At 43.3% G+C, this 26,578-nt stretch overlaps 1 protein-coding gene across 1 annotated transcript in view; it reads right to left on the reverse strand.

Moving 5' to 3' along the window:
• Positions 1 to 23,298: 23,298 nt before the first annotated feature.
• DDX10 (DEAD-box helicase 10) overlaps positions 23,299 to 26,578 on the reverse strand; it is a 169,811-nt gene continuing 166,531 nt past the window's right edge. The window contains exon 18 of the mRNA XM_035114420.3: positions 23,299 to 23,572. Coding sequence (XP_034970311.3) covers positions 23,398 to 23,572 — 175 coding nt within the window. The 3' untranslated portion in view covers positions 23,299 to 23,397. The remainder of the gene's footprint in view (positions 23,573 to 26,578) is intronic.

The raw sequence follows: 26,578 nt of genomic DNA on the forward strand, positions 1-26,578 counted from the left end.
GAAAATGCAAGTAGATAAATAGGAACCGCTACAGCGGGAAGGTAAACGGCGTTTCCATGTGCTGCTCTGGTTTGCCAGAAGCGGCTTTGTCATGCTGGCCACATGACCTGGAAGCTATACGCCGGCTCCCTCGGCCAATAATGCGAGATGAGTGTGCAACCCCAGAGTCGGTCACGACTGGACCTAATGGTCAGGGGTCCCTTTACCTTTTTAATAATAATAATAATAATAATAATAATAATAGTAGTAATAATTTATTTATACCCCCGCCCATCTGGCTGGGTTTCCCCAGCCACTCTGGGTGGCTTCCAACAGAACATTAAAATGCAATAATCTATTAAACATTAAAAGCTTCCCTAAACAGGGCTGCCTTCAGATGTCTTCTAAAAGTCTGGTAGTTGTTTTTCTCTTTGACATCTGGTGGGAGGGTGTTCCACAGGGCGGGTGCCACTACCAAGAAGGCCCTCTGCCTGGTTCCCTGTAACTTGGCTTCTCACAGTGAGGGAACCGCCAGAACGCCCTCGGCGCTGGACCTCAGAATGATGGGGGTGGAGACACTCCTTCAGGTTTACTGGACCGAGGCCGTTTAGGGCTTTAAAGGTCAGCACCGACACTTTGAATTGTGCTCGGAAACGTACTGGGAGCCAATGTAGGTCTTTCAGGACCGGTGTTACGTGGTCTTTGCGAGATCTGCTTGTAAAGCGGTATATAAATGCCTTAACAAAATGAAGTTATATATATTATTTCATCCCCATAGCAGCCCTGTGAGGTTTGGTTAGGCTGAGCTTCATGGCTGAGCAGGAATAGGACCACAGATCTCCTCAGATCAATCCAACATTCTGTCCATTCTGAACCACAGTCAAATGCAGCATTGTGAAAGCTCTTCAGTCAGCAATTTTACAGGTGGTATTTAACAGCTAGTAAACTAGCAAAGTTGTACAAAACAAACTCAAATAAATCTTGGAGGTGTAAGTGGGTAAAAGGAACAATGTTACATATGTGGTGGGGATGTAAGAAAATTAGAAACTTTGGGGATAGTATTTATGAAGAACTGAAAAAAATGTTTAAACAAACTTTTGTCAAAAAGCCCGAAGCATTTCTCTTGGGTTTACTATCATCAGAAATTCCAAGCGATAAAAGAAGGATATTTTTATACTCCACCACAGCAGCAAGAATGCTAATTGCTAGAAAATGGAAGGGGAAAGAGATTCCAACAAAGAAAGAGTGGCAGACAAAGTTATTTGAATACATTGAGATGGCTAAAAATAATAATCTGACAGAAATAATTAGGAACCGAACAAGCCAAAAGTTCAGTAAGAAATGGGAGTGTTATAAAAATTAGCTAGAAAAACATGGTTCTCAAATGAAACCTTTATTATGCTTTGATTAGTTTTAATTTTTGGAAAAGACAAAACGGTTACTATAATTAAATAAGTTAATACCAAGAAATGAAAAAAAAACATTTAAAGAAGGCAGTTAAGGAAAGAAAAGTATGACTCAAATTGAGGTGGTGGACGGAAGTCAACTCAAAAGACTAGAGTGCTTAGGTTTGATAATGCAGAATACTAATCATGGGTAACTGGTGGAGGGAAAGATATTTAGTTATTATGTATCTTTATGTATTTGTTTATTTTTAGTTTGATCTTTTTGTGGATGTATGTAAAGCAAAACTCAATAAAAAATTAATAATAATAATAAAGAATGTAAAGCAAAACTCAATAAAAAATTAATAATAATAAAAAAGAATGTAAAGCAAAACTCAATAAAAATTAATAATAATAAAAGAGAAAGCTCTTCAGTCTGGGCTGCATTGTGGTTCATCTCTACCATGTGTAATGAGTCATTCCTTCAGTGTGGCAGCACTGTACTGCTTTAGCTGCCGCTGAAAACCTTTCTGCTTCAGAAAAGCCTATCCAGGCACGTAATTTACTTTCATTTCTTTCAATGTTTGATTGGTTTTTTTATTGTTTTCCATGATGGTTTTATGCATATGTGTTTTTAATGGGTCTGTGAATTTTAGTCATGTTTTATACATAACGGAAACTGCACACCACTTAGAGGTTGTCATTTTTATTTTTATTTTAGCAAGCGGTCTATGAATTTTCTCACTAAAATAATTCCTAAATTTGTTGTTGTTTAGTCGTTTAGTCGTGTCCGACTCTTCGTGACCCCATGGACCATAGCACGCCAGGCACTCCTGTCTTGCACTGCCTCCCGCAATTTGGTCAAACTCATGTTCGTAGCTTCGAGAACACTGTCCAACCATCTCGTCCTCTGTCGTCCCCTTCTCCTAGTGCCCTCAATCTTTCCCAACATCAGGGTCTTTTCCAAGGATTCTTCTCTTCTCATGAGGTGGCCAAAGTATTGGAGCCTGAGCTTCACGATCTGTCCTTCCAGGGAGCACTTAATTCCTAAATAAGGCGCCACTATTCTTATTTATTTAGATTGCGAAGTCTCTGAGAGATGCCTGTTCCTTTGTTTTGCCCATAGTCCTGCAACAGACCTGAAGAAAGTGGCATGTTGTTCCCATTTTACAGATGGGATACTGTGACTCGCCCTCACTTATGATGCAAGATCCGAACATGGATTAGAATTCTTGCCTTTTCAGTGTGTTATCCCAGGACCACATTTCGTTTTGTATTGGTACTAGGCACCATAGGACTTGCCCAACGGGCCCATGGCAAATAAACAAATAAGTACGTAATTAGGGGCGACAACCTTCTCAGAGCCCCTTCAGTACAGTGAGAGGACATTCCTGAATAAATGGCACATCTGCTTCAGGTAAGAGACGTTCATTTTAAACAAACCAATTTGCCCATCTCTACCGAGCACGTCTTTCATGTTACTTGTATAGCCGGGGAGGGTTAATAATGTTTTAATGAAAGGGGCTGCAACTTAATTGGAAACCTCTAATTGAATGTCTTTAAATGGAGTAAACTAATTGCATCTATGAAAATTTGATAGGGCTCTGTCAGGAGTCCATCTGGATCGGAGTATTTCCCTGAAGCTGGAGAGCTAATAAGCTTCCTAATTTTGTTTCATTACCCTTTCTCGCCCTCTTCCGCAAGAGTCATTTAAGGACCTGATTACTCTCCTCTTTCCAACGTACTTGAGTTCACCGTCCCATACCTGACATAGCTGAACCCAGACCAGGTAACCCAAGGTAAACGTCGCTGTGGAAAGGCACCGTGAAGAAACGAAGGACTTCTTCACCCAGCACATAGCTAAAGCAATGGAATTCAGCTCCACAAGGCATGGTGACGGCCACCAACTTAGCTTTAAAAGAGGAATAGACAAAATGGAGGAAAGAGAGGTCAATGGCTACCAGTTGCAATGTCTATATGCTCCCTTGAGGATCACAGGCAGCTTACCAATGAATAGCAGTCAATGGGGAACAACACTGAGAGGACAACGTCCTGCTTGTGGGCCTTCCAAAGTCATCTGATTGGCCACTGTGGAAAACAGGACGCTGGACTAGATAGGCCTTCGTTCTTACATTTTTAAGTAGTGTTGGAAATTACTTTCTTTTCTTTTTTTACTCTTTCCAGTATAAAAGTCTTCTCACAAATCTAATTTCCTGTCTCCCTACATTGAGTACTTCAGACACATGTTCCTCCAAAGAATAAGAGAAGTTTTTGAAGCTCAGTCTCATTCAGGTACTCAACAGGGTGAGCTGAGGTAAAACAATTGGAGGACAGGTTCTGTGGTAGTGGAAGTTCATGGTTTGCAGCAGCAATCCTTTGGAGTACGCCATTGTGCCAATAGCAATTCAACACCAAGTACATAACTGACCACCCAATATCAGTTTTCTTTGGTGTGTATCAAGGAAACCCTTTGACCTAGGCAATACATCTTATTGATTTTGTGTGCTTGGACAAATCCTCTGCAGTAGAGCTCTCCCTAATTAATTTAATTTGGGTGAGGAATATTCTCAATTCTGAACATTTTTGCCGTTATTAAATAAACTTATACTAAAATTATTAGCTATTGTATCTATTGCAGGGAGGGCAAATTAACACTGATTGAGTTGCTTGGGTTGCAGCCAAGGCTCGCTGTAGAAGCCAGGATTTTTGCCATTGACTAAACAAAGTAATAATTAGCACCATTAATACTGCAAAATAGGGGAATGAGCATTTGAATGGACGTCTAAAATTATGGCTCTAAGGACGAATTTCAGGAGAGCACACAGCCCCATAGCTGAGGTCCTGTCTTTAGTACAGTAGAACATATTGATTAACGAAATGTGATGTTATAAAGTCCCTCTTATCTCTCTCACACCCCACACCCACCAATGCCCAGTTGTCTCCTGCTCTGATACTGGGAGCCGCTGAAATTTGAGACCCGACAATTCATAACTGGCACAGAGCGCCCCCTAGTGGTGCACAAAGAAACAGGGACTCAGCTACATTGGCAAAGGCGCTTTATGTGCATTATTTATGCATTCTAACACTGTGACACCAGATGGTGCTGTGGAGTTCCGTTTTTGCCAACCTGATTTCTCATGCAAAGTTTGCAACGCGTTTAACTGAAACGCTTCTTTGAAGTGTCTAGATCCAGCTCAGGGCTCCTGCAGATGAGGTCCCTGGGAAAAATAGTACAGTGGTACCTTGGTTTAAGAACAGCTTAGTTTATGAACAACTTGGGTCAAGAATGCTGCAAACCCGGAAGTAGGTGTTTTGGTTTGTGAACTTTGCCTTGGAAGCAGAACATGTTCCACTTCCTGTTGAGTGCGTTCCATTTGTACATTGAGTCCCCTACTGCTATGGGAAAGCTCGCCTTGGTTTAAGAACGCTTTGGTTTAAGAACGGACTTCCGGAACGGATTAAGTTTGTAAATCAAGTTACCACTGTACAGGCAATCCCTACCGCTGTTACATTGATTTGGTGTAAAAGTTAAAGATCCCTATAAGTTATGGGCTTCTTAGATTTTTATAAAGATTAACCATTTTAAAATGTCAGCACCCAATGCCAGGGATAAAATAAATATTGCTTTATAAATCACTGCAATTAAATGAAGGAGTTTAAAAAAATATTATAGGACAGTGTCAGATTATCACATTCTGCCAAACCAATAACACTGAATAAACTATGAGTTATTTACAAAACTGCTTTTCCTAAAAGTCAATTTCTGAAGTAGCTGAGAAAAAACTTTTTAGAAAAAAAAGGGGGGAGAATTGGAGGATAATTAATTTCCCTGGCATGGAAATGTAATATAATGGGAGATGTTCAATATATCCCTGACTTCTATTAAAACACATTAGATGCTGTCAAATTATTTTAAGATCTAAATTACAACCATGGTCCCTGAAAATAGTTAGAAAATCATGAGGCTTTTAAATCAGATCCCTGCATTGATCTTTGGGTTTGCAAAAGAACAGAGTTGAAACGGAAGGCAGGTTTCCACCAACATTTTTGCTCCCCTAGAAACAGCCCCTGTGGGGTGATTTGTGGGGGGCTAAGAGCCCCCATTCCAAGGCAACAGGAGCTGGTGCTCCTTACTTGCACTGCTCTGATTCAAGGCAGCAGAAAGGGATGTGTCAGAGTCAGACCAATTGTCTCAGCGGCAGGGCTCCATTTACCCACAATGCCACTGTCACAAGCCCTTACCTGATTGGCTACAATGCACTGTGGCGTCTTCATATTCACCGAGTGATCCCTGATTGGCTGGGATCACACAATGGGGGAGGCAACTCTGAAATGGCAGCAAAGCAGCCATTTGTGTCAATGAAAGGCAGAAAGGCTTCCAGGGGGCTCTTTGCATCCCTCAAAAGCCTGTTGTTTTTCACCATGAAAATACTCAGGTGCAAAACATTTGACACAGCCCTAAATTTGACACTAGTAGAAGAACGTATAGGGCCTACATGGGTTCATGCAAGCACAAAACACTCATATTATGCTGTTCAAAGGAGTGGTTTTCTCACGGCAGAAAACATGTTTTCTGAATAGCAGCATCCACCTTTCTACTTTCTGTCTTGTCTTTGCCAAGTTACCCCCCCCCCCCGCGCGCGCCCGACAAGGAGACAATCCCTTTCCCCCTTCAAGGAAATGTATTGGCCCCATCTCATTCCTGTCAGACCTAATGAAAGCAATTCACAAAAAGCAATGGAAATAAAAGCCATGGAAGACTTCTAGAGGCAGAGGCATTTCCACAGTAAATGGGGTTCCTGAATGACAGGGGCTTCCTTTGTTTTTTTTTTCGTAGGAAAGGTGAGCATGACCAAGGGGGGTGCATTTAAAACTAGAGCTGTCACAAAACAGAGGGGGTCACTTATTGTGAAATGTATCACCCCTGAGAAAAAAAGCATATAGAGGCATGGAAACATACACCCCCCCCCCCCTTGAGCAGGGAAAGGAAACCCACCTTTCCCTGCTCAAGGGGAACCAGGCAACACCACATTTTCCTCCCCGCTTTGTGCAGTTGTTCGTTAGGCTGGCACTGTTCCAAAATAAGCTTCTTCTTTTTAATCCCTGCAGCTGTGATCCGCAGCAGTTTCTGTGCCACATTTTGTTTCGAAGATGCCTTTTCCACCTAGTAACAGTGACTCTGCCTCACAGATAGTCAAATGTGGTGACCTATGTCGCCGAGGGCAAAGAGGTTTGATTTAGAGAGGGCAATGTGCTGGCAGCTCCCAAAGAAAGGGGGTATATGTGATATGTGATATGAAAACGAAAGTTTAGTCTTCCTGGAGATTATTGCAGAGTTTGCCCCTTTGACATTCACTATGGGTAGGGGACCTGTTGACGAGGAAAGAAACTTAACCACAAACCCTGGTTCGGATGACAAACTAGCGCAGCACAGGAGTGTAAAAAACCACCTGCAATGGAGCAATGTTCAGTCCTCTCTGGGAATCCTCACATTGACATGGTTCTGGTAAGCTTATTGTGTTGTGTGAACCACACAGTTGTCTTGAAAGGTCACATCCTCATTCATGCTGATCAGCTATTTTAAATGTCCCCAGCAATGGAAGGCGGCACTGCCCATAAACACCAATGAAGAAATTAAACAATTCAGTGTAGGGAAAAACAGCTGACTCCCCCCCTCCAAAACAGGAGGTGGAAACCCCAAAAGTAACATTGGAGGTGATGCAATATTACTGTTTATATTGGCCTAATGGAATTACCTATTGGGTGTGTTATCATATCTGTTGCTTTCAGAGAAGCGATTGTCTGTAATATTTTATTGAATTTTTAAATTTCTAAATTAATATGTATGTCGGCAGTTGGTTACGCAATATTTAATGCCTATTTTTTAAATAAAACAAAAAACAAAAAGGGTGTGGTGTTAAGAGCAGTAGACTCGCAGTCTGGGGAACCGGGTTCGCGTCTCCCCTCATCCACATGCAGCTGCTGGGTGACCTTGGGCTAGTCACACTTCTCTGAAGTCTCTCAGCCCCACTCACCTCACAGAGCGGTTGTTGTGGGGGAGGAAGGGAAAGGAGAATGTTAGCCACTTTGAGACTCCTTCGGGTAGTGATAAAGTGGGATATCAAATCCAAACTACTACTCCTCTTCTTCTTCTTCTTCTTCTTCTTCTTCTTCTTCTTCTTCTTCTTCTTCTTCTTCAAAAACAGTTGAATGAGGGCTCAGTCATGGAATAGCGACTTACTGAACAGAAGCACTTCGCGCTGCAACGTTTTGTTGAAAAGCCTCGCTTGTGTGCTTGCTTCGGTTGCCATGTGGGAACGGCAATAATCCTTTTACATTTTATTCATAACTTTCTTCACACCCTGCTTGAAGGTTCTTCTTGTTTAAAATAATTTCTCCTCCCCTTCAATGCGCCTTTCATTTGAGCCTACGGAAGGAGCTAAGGAATGTACTGAAAAACATACTGTGCAAATTTGGCAGAGGTACAATTTTTAATTGGTATCTGACAAAATGTTCTTTTTGATGCCATCGAAGTGCTCAGCAAAAAGACAATATCCACCAGGGTGCTGGCTCAGTGATGCCTCAGCGGGAAGAGCGCCACAGACTTGACTTCCTGCAGCGACCAGCTGCTCCTTGGAGGTGTCCCCATTCCAGCTGCACTTACCTTGATAAGGACAGGAAGGTTTGGCAGACCAAAGATGCTATAGCTGCAAGCCACTGAAATGCTCTCTGGTCCTCTAAGCCGATGACAAGCGCATTAATAACTCCATTACATAATGCAATGTACTGTAAACATTTCTGAAGTGCTTTGTTGGTTATTGTTTTCAAAGTGCGTGGAGCTGTGCTATGGGGTTCAGGCAAGGGCTGGGCTAGGCAGGATAAAGAATAAACCAGAAACATCTTCCCTACCTCCAAGTTAGTAAAAAAAGAGGACTTAACACAGGTCCAAACTAGGGGTGCTTGAGGGATTCGATTTTGGTGAACACTAAAGCGAACAGACCTGATCTACGCCTCCCAAACTAACACGCTGAGCAGAATGTACTTATCCTATCCATTTCGCGCTCCTTCAGATTTTTGGGATACAGTTTTTGGCTCAGAAAAAAAGGAGCAAAACGCATTATTCAGAATACAGTGAGTTTAGCATATGCAGGATGAAATGGACGGACACCTGTGAGACAGAGGTGGATTCAGTTATCCCTAACCTGAACAGGAGGGCTCAACCCTGTGACCATGTTTGCTGCAGGTCTCACTTCTATCCTCCACGCACAGATGTCTCAAAATCTACTACATATGCATCCAGGTGTTAAAAAAAGAAACCAGGAGCCCAAAATCTAGATTTTCTAATTGGCTATACCATTCAAGTGCTCACTAAATTACTGAGGGTAATCTCCAATTTACTTTAATCAAGAGACAGCGGCTGGTAAACCTCTGGATAATTTTCTTGAGCATACTCTTGCTATAAAGGGCGCATCTCAATCTCTTTAAATTATTCCACTGCCACTTAATTTAGTCTGCATGTTTTGAAAGGCAACATGAACATTTCAGTTCCATAAGATATACAATGGTACAAAAACAACCCTTATCAAGGACTCGAGCTGTATTCGATATTTTACCAGTTGCAATGAAGCAGGAAACGTAAATCATGAATCTGTGAGAGATTAATAATAGCCACTTCAGTGTCTGGTAATGCCGTTAAACAGAGAATTGAGTAAATTTGTTTTGGATATTTATTTATTATTTATTTATCGAAGACTGCCCTTCCTCCTAGGATCACAGGGTTGTTCACAACATAAAAATATGGAATGAGAATGCAAAATACATAACAAAACAAAAACAAATTAATAACTCCCCTCACACAAACACATCAGTTATTTATCTATTTAATACATATTTCCACCAACTGTCATGGTGTTTTAGTTGAGATTCCTGCATTGAAGGGGGTTGGGCTAGATGACCCTCAGGATCCCTTCCAGCTCTCCAATTCTGTGAATATATGTAAGCTAGAAACCTTGTGGCTTCAAAAAAAGCTTCATTGCTCAACTACTTCAGGCAAACATTTTGGAGGCACATTAGCTTTACACCAAAGTCTATATTTATGTCTCTCATTTTGTAATCATGTTTCTCTGAACTACTAAACTCAGAATTGATTCTGGCTGGGAGGAAGGTGAAGACGTGAAACTGCCTCGAAGGGAAAGATGCAAATGAATAAATCCCAAATCAAGGAGATGGAAGAGCCGAAATGTCCTCAGCCCACAAAAGCCTCCTTTTTCTTTGAAACACAAAGATGGGTGTTTGTTCTGATCTGCGCTTATGCCGCTTATGCCGAAGTTTGTGAGGTGAGGTCACTTGCCTCAAGCACACATGGATAATCCACAATCAGAGGCATTGGCTCAAGAGTAGCACAGATCAAAGTGTTATAAAATGTTAACATATACATCTAATTGAGACATCACCTTGCCGACAAAGGTCCATATAGTTAAAGCTATGGTTTTCTCAGTAGTGATGTATGGAAGTGAGAGCTGGACCATAAAGAAGGCTGACCGCCGAAGAATTGATGCTTTTGAATTATGGTGCTGGAGGAGACTCTTGAGAGTCCCATGGACTGCAAGAAGATCAAACCTGTCCATTCTGAAGGAAATCAGCCCTGAGTGCTCACTGGAAGGACAGATCCTGAAGCTGAGGCTCCAATATTTTGGCCACCTCATGAGAAGAGAAGAATCCTTGGAAAAGACCCTGATGTTGGGAAAGATTGAGGGCACTAGGAGAAGGGGATGACAGAGGACGAGATGGTTGGACAGTGTTCTCGAAGCTACGAACATGAGTCTGACCAAGCTGCAGGAGGCAGTGCAAGACAGGAGTGCCTGGCGTGCTCTGGTCCATGGGGTCACGAAGAGTCGGACACGACTAAATGGCTAAACAACAATAACAACAACAACATACATCTAATTGATGAGACATGGTGCATTTCCAATATTTCTTGAGATGATCCCCAACCCAAAACAAAAGAGTAGACTAGAGCGTTCGGTGTGGAAGAAATCCATCAAAGTTCTGGCAGGAAATGAGATTCTTCTTGCTGTTCAGACTTTCAGAGCGAAAGCTGGAGATCTGGATTTCTATAGTTCTAAAGCAGAGACAGCTCACTATTTTTGCCTTCAGGGCCACATTCACCCTTGGCCAACACTCTGGAGGGCCGCATGCCAACAGTGGTAAGGCGGCCACCTCACACTGTTGCATTCACACACAGCCCTCTCCCCCTGCAAAAATTGGTGCAAAAAGATCTGCTGGAGGGTGTGGTGGATGACCCTTGCTCTCCGAAAAGCGAGGTCAAAATTAAAGGGTTCAGGAACTCAGACCAAACCAAATTTCATAAAATCATACACAGACTTCACTAAAAAAAAATGAAAACTCTATAGGGAAGAAAAGCTCCAAATAATGACACAGATTAAAATAGTTCAAAAGGCAAGAAAACAACAAAACACTAACTTCTCCAGCTAATTAACATAAACACTCACACTTAAATCTCAGTAGGCTGGGCAAAAGGACAAGATGCTGTCAGAAGCCCAAATAGATGCTGACCTCGGCTTGGCTGGCTGCTGAGAGCTCCCACCAATCCAGGTTTTATGGGAACTTAAACCATGGGGATTTGCTTTTTCCACCCTTTGTTTAATTTCCAAGCAAAGGGTCTTCTGGTTTCTCTTTAAGGTTTCCAGACTCAAAATAGAGCAGGGCAATTAAAGGCACAGAAGTCCTGTCCTCTGTTGAGTCTGTTGTTGTTGTTGTTGTTTAGTCGTTTAGTCATGTCCGACTCTTCGTGACCCCATGGACCATAGCACGCCAGGCACTCCTGTCTTGCACTGCCTCCCGCAGTTTGGTCAAACTCATGTTCGTAGCTTCAAGAACACTGTCCAACCATCTTGTCCTCTGACGTCCCCTTCTCCTAGTGCCCTCAATCTTTCCCAACATCAGGGTCTTTTCCAAGGATTCTTCTCTTCTCATGAGGTGGCCAAAGTATTGGAGCCTCAGCTTCACGATCTGTCCTTCCAGGGAGCACTCAGGGCTGATTTCCTTAAGAATGGATAGGTTTGATCTTCTTGCAGTCCATAGGACTCTCAAGAGTCTCCTCCAGCACCACAATTCAAAAGCATCAATTCTTTGGCGATCAGCCTTCTTTATGGTCCAGCTCTCACTTCCATACATCACTACTGGGGAAAACCATAGCTTTAACTATACGGACCTTTGTCGGCAAGGTGATGTCTCTGCTTTTTAAGATGCTGTCTAGGTTTGTCATTGCTTTTCTCCCAAGAAGCAGGCGTCTTTTAATTTCGTGACTGCTGTCACCATCTGCAGTGATCAAGGAGCCCAAGAAAGTAAAATCTCTCACTGCCTCCATTTCTTCCCCTTCTATTTGCCAGGAGGTGATGGGACCAGTGGCCATGATCTTGGTTTTTTTGATGTTGAGCTTCAGACCATATTTTGCGCTCTCCTCTTTCACCCTCATTAAAAGGTTCTTTAATTCCTCCTCGCTTTCTGCCATCAAGGTTGTGTCATCTGCATATCTGAGGTTGTTGATATTTCTTCCGGCAATCTTAATTCCGGCTAGGGATTCATCTAGTCCAGCCTTTCGCATGATGAATTCTGCATATAAGTTAAATAAGCAGGGAGACAATATACAACCTTGTCGTACTCCTTTCCCAATTTTGAACCACTCAGTTGTTCCATATCCAGTTCTAACTGTAGCTTCTTGTCCCACATAGAGATTTCTCAGGAGACAGATGAGGTCTGTCTATTGAGTCTGGTAACCCTCAATTCCCCTCTTCTCTGTCTGGGCTCTGCACATCCCCACATGGCTGAGGGTTGCATTCTTTAACTGGCCTTGCTTTGGGGGCTGAGCCGTAGCTCAGCGACAGAAGGTCTGGGGTTCAATCCCAAAATTTCTCCAGGAAGGGCCAGGAGAGACTCTCTGCATGAAGTCCCCGGAGAGCTGCTGCCAGTCAGTGTAGACAATATTGAGCTAAATGGGCCAACAGCCTGACTCAGTAGAAGGCAATGCCTTATGTTTCTATGTGCTGCTCTGTTTGGCATCCTGACTGCAACTTTGTGCTGTGATAAATCCTCTGAACCTTGGGATGTCGGAATGAAATGTGATACACAAGTCGCTGAGCTTTCAGGGCACCCAGAGTCAGCTGTTCAGCATGACTAATGGTAGGGCCAGGCCCTGCTAATGGAATGTATCAAGAGCAGTTGCTTGGGCAAGTCAAGATTTCTATCAGAGCGATTTTGCGTCTTTGGTTCCCCTGTGAAAAAGACAATTTCATATGTTCGAGGAGCAGGGGGCTTTTTACATTATTAATAAGGGACTTAAGCCCGATTAGAGACTTAATATAAACATGAAGACAGATCCCATTTCAGCCTCCTGGTGGATTATTTGCAAAAGGGCTCCAAGGGGAAAACTGGAGTACCTTGTGTGTTTCCCGATAAAGATCTCAGGATAATACGGCACAGAAAAGAAGCTTGTCTGTCCGAGACCCTGAAGGTTTAATTGTCATACCCCTGACATCATATGTCATCACACCTGGGGTACTGCACCCATTTCTGGGCACCACAGTTTAAGAAGGATGTTGACAAGCTGGAACGTGTGCAGAGGACGGTGACCAAGATGACCAAGGGTCTGCTGGAAACCAAGCCTTATGAGTAACAGTTGAGGGAACTGAGTATGCTTAGCCTGGAAGAGAAGAAGACAGAGAGGAGACATGACAGCCATATTCAAATATCTATAGGGCTGTCGTGTGGAAGATGGGGCAAGCTTGTTTTCTCCTGGTAGGATGTGAACCAATGGCTTCAAGTTACAAGAAAAGAGATTCTGATTAAACATCAGGAAGACCTTTCTGACAGTAAGAGCTGTTCGACAGTGGAACAGACACCCTTGGGAGGTTGCGGACTCTCATTTCTTGGAGGTTTCATGGATCAGATTCTTGCGTTGCAGGGGGCTGATCCCAGAATGTCCTGCTTTTCCTTAGGACAGCCCTATTTTCATCAGAGAAGTGTCGGTGGGTATGATAGGACGTCTCTAATTCTGTTGGAGAAAAGTTGGAGAGTATGGAGTTATGTGACCCCCAAGCCAAAGAGATAAAGTAACTATACAACCTTTAGAAGACATCTGAAGATAGCCCCATATAGGGAAGTTTTTTGAAATGCTTAATGTTTTATTTTTTTATATATGTTGGAAGCCACCCAGAGTGACTGGGGCGAGCTTGTCAGATGGGTGGAGTAGTAGTAATGATAATGATGATGATGATGATGATGATGATGATGATGATAATGATAATAATAATACGATGGTGGTGGTGGTGGTGGTGGTGGAATAGGACGTCTCTATTTTCATTGGAAAATTGTTGCAGGGTATGTTAGTGACATCATCAGGGCCCAACCCCATGACATCACCAAGGGACACCCCAATATACATATATCCTTGAAGAATCACAAGTAAACAACTGGGGAAATCCTGCCAGCCAGAAAAGCAGCAGCTATGGGCAAATTCCTTGGAGTGCAGGAATGGGCAAGCTGCGAGAGCTAATTTAAAGGCAAAGATCAGAGCAGGAATCAATTATAGCAAACGAGATAGGGCTGGTACCTGCTGCCGATGAAAGAAAATGGAAAAGAAAGGTCAGGACCTTCAACGGTCATAAAGAGCAGCGTTGTCAGCCAGTAGCATACACAGCGCCAGGGCAGAAAAAGAAAATCCTCTTGTGGAATGCTCAAAGAAGTATTGGCAGTGGGGAAGAATTGTTTCTGTTAAAAGGAGGGCGGGAGTTGGAATGCAGAGAGATGAAGATGCAGGGTTTCATTTTCTTTTTTTGCCAGGAAGCACAGAAAGCTCTGGAGGGACCTTATACGTACATCAGCTCTTGAATTGTATGTCATCCATCAGAGCCTCTCCAGGGTTGGACATGTAAAAGATTAAGAGAGTAACTGCGTTTAAGAGAGACAAAGAGACACGCAACTGCGTTTGAGAGAGACAAAGGAGAGGGGTCTCTGCACAGAGATCTAGCAAGGCTTTTGTCCAACAATCCTCTGTGGACAGAATTCAAAAGCGGCAAAGCAGAAGAGAGAAGAACACACTTTACTTGATGGGCGGTCAAGAAAAGACTTTTGTGAAATAGTGTTTGCAATATTGAGGTGGGTGCGGGGAGGGTTGGATCTATATAGGTTCTGAATCAGAATCTTATCCAGAGGCTGTTTGTGAGATACGTGCTTCTTTTTTCTAGATGCATGCATGCAAGGGTGGACTTCGGTAGTCTTTGGTAATATGGTGCCCGGAGCAAAGCCCAAAATTTGGCAACCCCCAACTCAGTTATGTTTTTTTCTCGATTTTGTAGCCCCTCGGCTCAGCAACCTGTGCAGAAGAACTGCCTGCAACGCCCTAAATCTGATGCTGGAGTTCAACACTTGGCGTGTGTGTGATACATAAGAAAAGACAAAATGAGAGTATTGGAACCCCTACTTCATAACTTCATAAAAAGTCACTATGACTGATTTTGTACAAGGTGGAGGACTGGGAGAGAGCCTGACCAGGGGAACAACAACAACAACAACAACTTTGTTATTTACAGTGGTACCTTGGTTTTCGAACTAATCCGTTCCGGGAGTCCATTTGACTCCTGAAACAGTTCGAAAACCAAGGCGCTGCTTCCGGTTGGCTGCAGGAGCGTCCTGCACTCATTTGGAAGCTGTGCTAGATGTTTGACTTCCAAAAAAACATTCACCAATTTGCTTGAAATCCTCATGGCACTCACCTTCTGTGTTTGCTATCCTAAGAAGTTTGCTATCATCGCTTTTCCAAAGCATTCACAACTGCAGAGGCCATACTTGAGTGCAGGTTGGTTAAACAGCTATGTGATAAACTTTCTGGAGATTGGAAAGAGTGCCACAGAAAGTTTTCCTGGAGACGGCAGCAGTGAACTTACAATTTTGTATTTTGTTGCCGGGTAGATTTAATGAAGGAAATCGCAAAGGTCTGACAGACCGCTGAAGTAGTGGGCTCTTTTTTTACCCCCCCCCCCAACTTTGAATCGTTCACAACTATATGTCTTTGTATTCTGGTGCGCTCATCAACAACAAAAAGAAATATTGCCCCCTCAACCAACCCAACAGCTCTATAATTAAATTACAGATTATATCAATTAAAGTATAAACATACTATCTTGTGATGAAAGCATCCATCTCATCAACGTCCATGGAATCAATAGGCTTGTATCATGCAGGCCTCTGACCAATTTATTTTCCTGACATAGGGATCGATACAGCAGTTTTAATGGCATTAATGATTAGATAGCTTTTATCAGCTCTGAAGAAAAAAAATCTTCTGCAAATGTTCATCATGCTCCAAAACTCTTTTTGCTGAGATTTTTTATTGCTGCACAAACTCTGGATGTTAGAATAATAAACTTGAGGCACCGACCACTGTTAGGGAGTTATCACCAAGAAATGTTATGACATCATAAAGGACAAGGCAGGGGTGGTGCGTCCCATTTCATCATCTGAGGTGAAACAGGAATGTGCTGCACCCCCCACCCGTCACCGAAGCCTCTCTTATTTGGGTTGTGTGGTGACACCCACAAAGCAGTGGCAGCAATAGTGGGTTCCACTGAGATCTCATGGGATTTCGTGAGGAAGAAAGCTCAGAGGAGCCTGGGGGAGAGACTTCAAGTAACGCTGATGTGAAACGACCCCCCTACAAGAAAAGGTTGCAGCATTTTGGGACTTTTTAGTTATGAGAGAAGGCAAGTAAGAGATGCATAAAGTTTCTCCATCTCTCATAACACTGGAACTCACCTCTGAAGAAGTGTGCCTGCACACGAAAGCTCATACCAATGACAAACTTAGTTGGTCTCTAAGGTGCTGCTGGAAGGAATTTTTTTTCTTTTGTTCCGACTGGAACTCACAGACAGCCAATGAAGCTGAATGTTGGAAGACCCCAAGACAGAGGAAAAATAAAGTTAGCGCAGCACATAGTTAAACTATGGCACTCACTCTGACAGGATGCAGCGATGGCCACAAACTCTGATGGCTTTAAAAGAGCATTAAACAAATTCATGGATGAGGGGGCTATCAAAGGCTACTCTGCGTCCTCAGTTGGTAGCAATGTCTCTGAATGCCAGCTGCTGCAAACCATGGGATGGGAGACGGCCCTTGTGCTCAGGCCATGCTTGTAGGTTTCCCAGAAGAGGCATCTGGTTGGCCTCTGCAGTGCCACAAATCCAACTCAATGGTGTAACGTTGGAAAATGTCAATCACTTCTCCTACCTGGGCAGTTATCTTCCCACAAGGGCTAACGTTGATGCCGAAATCCAGCATCGCCTCAGCTTCCTCCCGATTGAAGTCCACAGGGCTTGAGGACCAGGACATTTGCAGGGAAGCCAGAATGCTTGTTTACAAAGCTATTGTACTACCAACCTTACTGTATGCTTGTGACAAGTAGGTAGCCGTGTTGGTTTGCCGTAGTTGGAACAAAATTTTAAAAATTCCTCCCAGTAGCACCTTAGAGAGCAAGTCTATGCTTGTGAAGCATAGACCATTTATCAACACCACCTCCAACTTCTCAAAAGATTCCATCAGCGATGTCTCTGAAAAATTTTACACATCACTTGGGAAGACAGGCAAACTAATGCCACTGGTAGGTCCCACCCAGCAACAACCTTTCCCAGGCCCCAACCCATATTGTAAATAGTGGCTCCACTCTCTTATTGTAACTGCTGAGCAGCCACGGCTGGTCTCTTGCTCTGGGCCAGCTGGTACCCAGGGTAGCAGTGCTGCCATGTCATGACCAGGTTGCTGTCAGGTATGCCGAGGTTCAGGACATGGCATCAGAAAAATGGAGCCAGACAGTGTTGGGTTCTGCTCAACTGTGATCCCCCCCTTTTGTGCACCACAATGCAATGCCTAGCAAGAAGGAAAATAGGCAGAGAGGACGTTCACGTGACTAGGAAGCTTCAGAGGTGGGAAAGAATGACATTCACTAGCCATTTTGATGCCTGGCAAATTGAATTTGGATAGCCAATTGTGAACCAGTGCTGTGTGTGCATAAAATGCCAGATTGAACTAAGGGTTGTGTTCAGAATAAACTGTTCAAAATAGTGTCGGCTTGTACCTGATGGTGAATCATTTTTTCCTGTCCTGCGTATAAACCAAGTTCTGTCATTTGAAAGGTAAGCCTTATTATATGAGCAAAAGGGTGTTTTCAGCCAATATATCCAGAAGCTGCTCTATTTCTCACTAGATCATAGTATTTGGGCTCGGCTGGGTGAGCAGTCAATGATCACGCTGTTAATTTATAGATTAGTTTATTTCTGCCTTTGGCTGGTTCTTGCTGTTGTTGTCAAGGATTGCAACGTCCTTTCATCATCCTGGCAACCCTACCCAGTTTGAAGGGACTTAAATCCCAGAAGATCGATCGAGGAAGAGCATCAGCTACCCCCACCCACCCCACCCTGTCCAGCTCTCATCCACATTGTTGTCATCTGTCAAATCACCCTTGCAGGGAAAGGTATTAAATGGAGAAAAATTATAAGAGTGTTAAGCTTTCAGCTATGTATGTATGCATGTAGATCGTTTTGCAAGCCAGAGGGTATTTTTGCTTTTTAAAGAACACTCAATATCTGACAAAAGAAGAATTTCTACTGCAGTCACTCATGCAGCGTCCCTTGATATCAGATGCTAGCAGGATAAAGGCATAGTTGAGCTGTAATCCAAAAATGGCAAACAGCGGGTTGAAATGAAGTAAACAGTCCATATGTAGTAGCAAAACATAGTATTCCTGGAAGACAGGCTCAGTGGTAGAGCGCATGCTTTGAATGCCGGAGGGTCTGGGTTCAATCCTGGGGAACACCCAGGCTGTGTGTGTGTGTGTGTGTGTGTGTGTGTGTGAGAGAGAGAGAGAGAGAGAGAGAGAGAGAGAGAGAGAGAGAGAGAGAGAGAGAGAGAGGGGAAGGAGATTTATATAATGCCCTTCACTTTACACAAGGCAGTGTGCAGAAATAAAGCAAATACAAACTTGATTTTCCAGTTAGCTCAGTTGGTTAAAGCATGGCGCTGATAATGGCCAATGTCGCAGGTTTGCTTCCCCCTACATATTTCCACACTGCAAGGGGCTGGACTAGATGAACCTTGGGGTCCCTTCCAACTCTACAATTCCATGATTAATAATAGTTTTTTTAAAAAAAATCTATACCAAATTACAATCGCAACAACATATGCTGTAGTGGATAAAGTGTTGGAGCAGGACCTGGGAGACCAAGGTTCAAATCCTGCCCCTCAGCCATGAAGCTCACTGGGTGACCTTGGGTCTGTCACTGTTTCTGTCTAACCTACCTCACTGGGTTGTTATAAGCAGGGAGTGGGTGGTGCTGTGGTCTCAACCACTGAGCCTCTTGGGCTTGTTGATCAGAAGGTCGGCAGTTTGAATCCGCGTGATGAGGTGAGCTCCTGTTGCTCTGTCCCAGCTCCTGCCAACCTAGCAGTTCGAAAGCATACCAGTGCAAGTAGATAAATAGGTACCGCTGCGGCGGGAAGGTAAACGGCATTTCCGTGTGCTCTGGCACTCGTCATGGTGTCCCGTTGCACAAGAAGTGGTTTAGTTATGCTGGCCACATGACCCGGAAAGCTGTCTGTGGACGAATGCCGGCTTCCTTTGCCTGAAAGTGAGATGAGCGTCGCAACCCCATAGTCTCCTTTGACTGGACTTAACCATCCAAGGGTCTATATCTTTCTTTTTTACCAAGCAGGGCATTTTTTTTTCAGCCGGAACTCAGTTCCAGCACCTCTCAGGTAGGCACCATTGTCATTATAAGAGTACAAGGGAGGTGTTCCTGTTGAGTCTGGCCCCTCTTTTTCTAAAAAAAAACCCCAGCAAATTGAGGATGGTTTTTTTAAAAAATTATTTACAGCAAAGGGGAACTTGCATCCTTACTTCAGACACTTTTCTCAATAGCACAACTCCAAAACGATTGCAGGAATTGAGATCAGGGAAATAATAATAATAATAATAATAATAATAATAATAATAATAATAATAATAATAATAATCGGTTTTCCCAGGCACTCTGGGCAGCTTCCAACAAAAGATTTAAAATACATGAACATAAGTCATTAAAAACTTCCCTAAACAGGGCTGCCTTCAGATCTCTTCTACACATCAGATAGTTGTTTATTTCTTTGACATCTGATGGAAGGGCGTTCCACAGGGCGGGCGCCACTACCGAGAAGGCCCTTTACCTGTTGGGTTCAGTTCACTTTGCTCAAGTGCTTCATTGGTTTGAAGTCTATCCCCAACACCTCCTGTTTTAGAAGAGAATGGGCAGATATGTAAAGAAACAAAGATGGGAGAGTGCAGCTGGCCAATCCATGTTTGCAAGCATGTCCATTATACAGTTATGCAGGGCCACTTTGGGTTTCAGGATACCCAGGGCATATAGGTGCAAGGGGATAATTTCTTCCTTAGCCTGGTTTGGTCACATGTCAAAACAATAAAACAGAAAAGCAAAATTGACAAAGTACCCTACCGCACCATTCATGACAATATTGAGCAGAGAAGCACTAAAGGGGACTTCATAAATCATGTCTCAGAACGTAGTCTGTTGATATAACCCCTCCACATCGTGATTTGGCTTGCTGGAGGCTGCAACAGACATCCCATCTTTGTTGACACAGGATATGAAAGGCTCAAATCCATCCCTTTTAGCAATCCCTTTTACAACACAGTTTTGATAAGCTTCAGGATGTTTTTGTTAAGCAGCCCCCTGTTAAGTGAGGGGGTGGAATAGCTGGTGCATATTCGGATGCCGCGGTATGTTGGCGAGGGTGTTGAATTAGAGCAGGTTCAAAACCCCAGTCCTCCATGAAACTCACTGCGTGACCTTGAGGCAGACACACTCTCTCAACCAAACCTCCTTTAACAGCTCCTTGCAGGAAAGGCGGGATATACAGTGGTGCCTCGCTAGATGAATTTAATTCGTTCCACGGGTCTTTTCTTATAACGAAAAATTCGTCTAGCGAATCCCATAGGAACACATTTATTGAATTTCAATGCATTCCTATGGGAAACCGCGAGTCGCTAGACGAATTTTTCATAAAACGAATTCGTCTAGCGAGGCAATCTCCGCTCGAAAAATCCTTTCGTTAAGCGGAAATTTCGTTAAGCAGGGCATTCGTTAAGCGAGGCACCACTGTATATGTAAATGATAAATACATTCTAAGCTCCATCTTCCTCCAAAATTGCAAATTTGCTCCCTTATCATCAGCAGCCGATCTTCTGAGGAAAGGCTCCAGGAGACTCTTTTTATTTTTAACCAGTAAGAAAAATGATGCACTGTAGAGGTGCGAAACGGAATAGGATGGTAATTGTTATTCCCTCCACCAGCAAGTCTTTGCATCTACGACCTCCTTTACTGTTTGCATTTCCTTCCTTTCTTTTTCTGGTCGCATCTTCTGTGCTCACAGAAGTGTAGCGGGCAGCAGCTTGATTCAGAGAGACAGCAGCTGTTCGTGTTCATGGTGTGGATCATCAAACCTAATAGGGCTTGTTAAAAGTGCGACAGACCCAGGGATAAGCTCAGCAGCTCACTCCAATCAACAGGGCATCAAAGCCAGGCCTCTGAAATGCCACCTTAGGATGCTGTTAACACTTGCATCCCCGCTTCCAGATCCCTAACTTTTAAGGACTTCAGGAGGCTTACAGGAAAATATAAGCTTCAGTAGAAAATCACCAAGGCTGTCGCCACTATCCAAATACACCTGCTTATCCTCTACCTGTATTTCAAATTTCAAATGCTCTAATTAATAAACTTAAGTCCTCTAGGCAGGATGAGAACAGGACAAACTACAGTGATTCTGGAAGTTTCTGATCTTTGTTAACCCCAACCTTTCAGCCAGTGGCTGAGAGGGATTAGTTGGGGCTATGAAAATTCAATCTCTACTCTCTGCTGTTTTAAATATTTTTGCACCTGAGTATCTCTCTCTCTCTCTCTCTCTCTCTCTCTCTCTCTCTCTCTCTCTCTCTCTCTCTCTCTCTCTCACACACACACACACACACACACACACACACACACACACAGTAAGCAGGAATTTTGGCATGCAAATACCATTGTAGTCTCCCAACCCACCATCTATGTTTACCTCTGAGAATGTAGAGATATTTGCACACCAGTGAATGAACAGAGCCTGTTGCAACATACAAGCATCTATGGACTGGAGAACTAATCCCAACAGTGGCACTAGAAAAAGAATAGGGGGGAAATCACACACATGGAAGCATTATTAGGAGAAACCGGCAGGACTTTCTGAGCTTCCTTTCTTCAAAAAAAAAAAAACTTTGGGATAAATGGGACGGTGCCATTGTGCCCACAACCACCAAATCCAAGGTGGATCAGTGAAGACCCTCCGGTGGGGCATTCTAACCACCCAGATATTGACATGGCCTTCCTCAGGATTCCTTGGAACTTCTAACATGCATCTTTTCCAGGTGGTCTATGCCACTGTGAAAGGGCCCACAGTTTAAGATGCAATGTCTTAAAATGATGGAGAATATTAAATAGAGTGAAGAGAGTGAAAACATTATTCCAAAGTTTCAGAATTTCAAATCAAAGGCCTATAAGGCAAATCAGCACACGGAACCCATACCTGGTTTTATTTTGCAAAAGAACAAAATGGTATTGCTCATTACAATTAAAATTTTACAAAAATATTCGCTCGTTCATGAAGCCCTTTCTGGTCTCTCTACCTTCTGAAAAAGCTGTCTGGCATGGAGCAGTCTTGTTGTTCTGATGGGTCTCCATGCGCAAACCAGCATTGCACTTCACCTTTCCCCAAGCTGACATGCCCAGATGTTTTGGACTACAACTCCCATCAGCTACAGCCAGCACAGCTGGGGATAATGGAAACTGGCTGGGCCCAAGAATTGCAGTCCGAAACATCTGGCGGCCACCAGGTTAGGGGAAAGCTGCTTTGCAATTATGTCCCTCTCATCTTCAAAGCGCCATGCATGGTTGTTTAGGAAATATCAGAAGATTATTATTATTATTATTATTATTATTATTATTATTATTATTATGTGGTGTGGTGTGGTGTGGTGTGGTGTGGTGTGGTGTAGTGGTTAAGACCGGTAGACTCCTAATCTGGGGAATCGGGTTCATGTCTCCGCTCCTCCACATGCAGCTGCTGGTTGACCTTGGTCTAGTCACACTTCTCTGAAGTCTCTCAGCCCCACTCACCTCACAGAGTGTTTGTTGTGGGGGAGGAAGGGAAAGGAGAAAGGAGAATGTTAGCCACTTTGAGACTCCTTCAGGTAGTGATAAAGTGGGATATGAAATCCAAACTCTTCTTATTATTATTTGAATTTATATACTGCCCTATACCTGGAGGTCTCAGGGCAGTTCATAGAATAAAACCAAAATAGAAAAGCACAAAATATATAATCAAAATAAAAACAACCCTATAACCCCCCCCCAAAAAAACACATTTTAAAGGGGGATAGGATCCTCACAACATTTAAAGTAAGACAATTATTCAGCCCGGACACTGAGATCCAGCACCGAGGGCCTTCTGGCGGTTCCCTCATTGCGAGAAGTGAGGTTACAGGGAACCAGACAGAGGGCCTTCTCGGTAGTGGCGCCCGCCCTGTGGAACACCCTCCCAGCAGATGTCAAGGCAATAAGCATCTATTCTACTTTTAGAAGACAACTGAAGGCGGCCCTGTTTAGGGAGGTTTTTAATGTTTGATGCTGTACTGTTTTTAATATTCAGTTGGAAGCCGTCCAGAGTGGGCAGGGTATAAATAATTTATTATTATTATTATTATTATTATTATTATTATTATTATTATTATTATTATTTAACAAACCTGGACAAGAGCCACTCGCTGGAAAGACCATGAACTCAGAAATGTTTGCAGCAATATTTATTTATTGGCAACCAAATTGGCCAGGTGCCTTTCTGATACAAAGACAAAAATAGCTTTGAAATAAGAGTGGGAGGGGGGAAATTAGCTTTGGTTGTTGAGCAGATGTAATACTAGTGCTTCATCTTCCGCAAGGGAAAGGCCTGTATCTAATGTTGCAAACGAGTCCTCTTTGCTGAGTTTGATCTTCTTTCTTCTTGGCACTGTTTCTACCGCTGATGTGCTTCCACCAGAACGTTGTTTGTCCATCCCAGGGCCACTGTAGAAACAAATAAATCACCCTTTTAATAAGTGCATTTAAACCAATTAAGCATCATGCAAGCACACAATTCATTTTTAACAGAGGCAGGTTTATGCACAGATAAGGGACAAGCACGTTGATGGCTGTAAAAAGAGGAACCGTAGATTGAAGAGCTCAAAAGTTGAGACCAATTCCGCTGACCAAGGAAAATGTGTAATTAGTTGCAAGAAACACAGATTTACTATTACTGTTTGTTGTTGGCAAGCAACAAATATGAACACGTGTAAATTTAAACGCTCGCTAATATTGTGGACTAAACATGTCTTGCTCCTCGTAATCAGATATGCGTTGTGACTCGTGTGACTTCGACTAAGAAGAGCTCTGGTCAATCACAGCAAAGCAACATCTAGTCCACAGTAGACAACCAGGTGCCCTCGAGAAATCCATAAGTAGAGCTAAAATGTAGTAGTCCTTGGCCACTCTTCCTCCTCTAAGCAACCAGTTGCTACGTGATATACCATTTTCAAACATACAGGCTCCACACAACCATCACAGCTATCACCAAGTGATAGAACTAGCCTCTGAATTTGTCTATTCCCAACTTTCCAAATTTAAATTTCTACAAAATAACAAAAGCAAATTGGCAATAACCTTGTCAAACATTGGCAACCAATCTTAAATTCTTAAATTATCCACTCCTTGTGAATAAAAACCCCATGGTCCAGAAGGACTATTGTTTTTGCTCCTGCCTGGATTCTATTGACAAACACTGCTTTTAATATTTTAACATCTATATTTGTTGTTGTTGTTTAGTCATTTAGTCATGTCCGACTCTTCGTGACCCCATGGACCATAGCACGCCAGGCACTCCTGTCTTGCACTGCCTCCCGCAGTTTGGTCAGACTCATGTTGGTAGCTTCGAGAACACTGTCCAACCATCTCATCCTCTGTCATCCCCTTCTCCTTGTGCCCTCCATCTTTCCCAAAATCAGGGTCTTTTCCAGGGAGTCTTCTCTTCTCATGAGGTGGCCAAAGTATTGGAGCCTCAGCTTCAGGATCTGTGCTTCCAGTGAGCACTCAGGGCTGATTTCCTTCAGAATGGATAGGTTGGACCTTCTTGCAGACCATGGGACTCTCAAGAGTCTCCTCCAGCACCAACATCTATATTAGGGATGATATTCTGCTGTAATAATTCAGTAAGCACAGTGGAGGGGGACAGCAATCAATTAATAGGAAGCTGGTCGAATTTTCTCTGGATTTTTGGAGGGCAACTGTCTATCATGGGTTGGTAATCTTTCAAAAAAAAAAAGAAGGTCTGGTTATGCTATCAGCACGGGCAATTCACTCCCAGTCTGATCTGAAAACCATTCATTGGTGTATAGGTAGGTTTTTGTTTTTAAGAGAAGCATCCTCCTGCCTGCCTTATAAAACCAAAATTTAAAATGTGTTTTCTTTAGGTCAGCACTGTTTATACTGACTTTATTGCAAGCACAAATAATTGCAGGGGCAACAGAGTGCCCACTATTATGTAACACCTAGCAGGGCTTTAACAATAATAACACAGCATATTAAAATGTGAATTTGCGAAGCAGTATCAGCACAGTAAAACTTCCCATTCCCCAAATAAACAAAATTGGGGAAAAATATTTTCATTTTGCTGTCTCTGTCAAAAAAGATAAAATTAGACCTATCTGTTTTGCAGTGGGATTGCAGGTGCGCATTCCATATGCTCTGCCTACCTGAGCTGTTTTTGTCGACAAGACCACATCGTATCATATTCTAGTAAACTAAAGAAAGATCTCTGTGCAAGCCCAGAACCTCATCTTTGCAGAGGATGGGTGGCAAAATGATAAGAAGATTGTTATTAATATATCACTGATCTAATGTTGACATTTTTTTAAGAGGAAAAACTGAGACATGCAGACTTTTTACACCCAGCTCTTGAGATTGTCTGCACATCAATCAAAGTATCTGCTATCCCTACATTACTGCTGGGACTCTGGGGTTGAGAGGTTCACATAATGAAGCTGCGTGAAGACCAGACATTAGTGGCAGCTCTTGTGGCAACTGCTACAGTTCCTACCACTGGGTGCTGCTGATGAGTTGGAGAGTATCAGGAGAGGGTGGAAGGGCCAGCTGAAGACATTTTACTACCTTAGACAAAGGACAAGGTGGCACCCTCTCCATTCCAGGTACAGAAGCCACATGGAATTGCAGATGAACTTTCCTTGAACACAGGTGATGTGATAGCATCCTCCACTGCACCTAAGGTAGTGGAGGATTGACAGGGCAGGTTGTGTGGCAATAGAATAAAATGCCTAAGAGATTTGGGGGTAACAGCGTGAGGTGGTTGCCTAATGGTAGGACCGGCCCTGAGTGGCAACAGAAGCAACCTGGCTGCTACTCTAACACCATGCATGCAGACAGAATACTTACTTACTGGTCCAAGCCAGGCACTCAAACAGCAATTTGCAGAGTACAACACGCACCCCACCCCCCGCCACTAGAGGATCACAACAGGTTCCTCCTATGGCTGCTGTAGCCACTTTTTGAAAAGGAAACAACCCTCCACAAGATGGGAAGCCTGATTCCCTTCCCTACTTGTGCTAAGTTGCTGCTGCAGCCACTTGCAAGAGAGGGTCAAACTGTAGTCATTTGCGGAGCCCAGGGAGCAGTGCATCCGACTAGTCCCAGGGCAAGGTCCAACCAGATGAACCAGACATTGTGGTTTATAAAAGAAGGTTATTGTCCTCGCCCATAACTTGGCTTGTTTAGAGAATGACCAGGGCTTGTTATCTCTGCCACCAGTCAGGGGACCAAGGCCACTGGGTGTCGGCTCCCCCTGCCCCGCAGGAAGACCAAGCTGTCTCCCATCCATAAACCAAGGGAGGAACTTGCTTCTTGCTGCCTAAAAGAACACTCCTTTCCAACGGACAGTTGCCTTGGGGCTGCAGAAGGAAGAGGGCATTTGGGTGGAGTAACAAGAGCCACCAACCATTATTCAAGCAGCAGCAGCAGCAAAGG

Source organism: Zootoca vivipara, chromosome 4 (genome assembly GCF_965207765.1).
Source record: "Zootoca vivipara chromosome 4, rZooViv2.hap1.1, whole genome shotgun sequence".
Classification (NCBI taxonomy): Eukaryota; Metazoa; Chordata; class Lepidosauria; order Squamata; family Lacertidae; genus Zootoca; species Zootoca vivipara.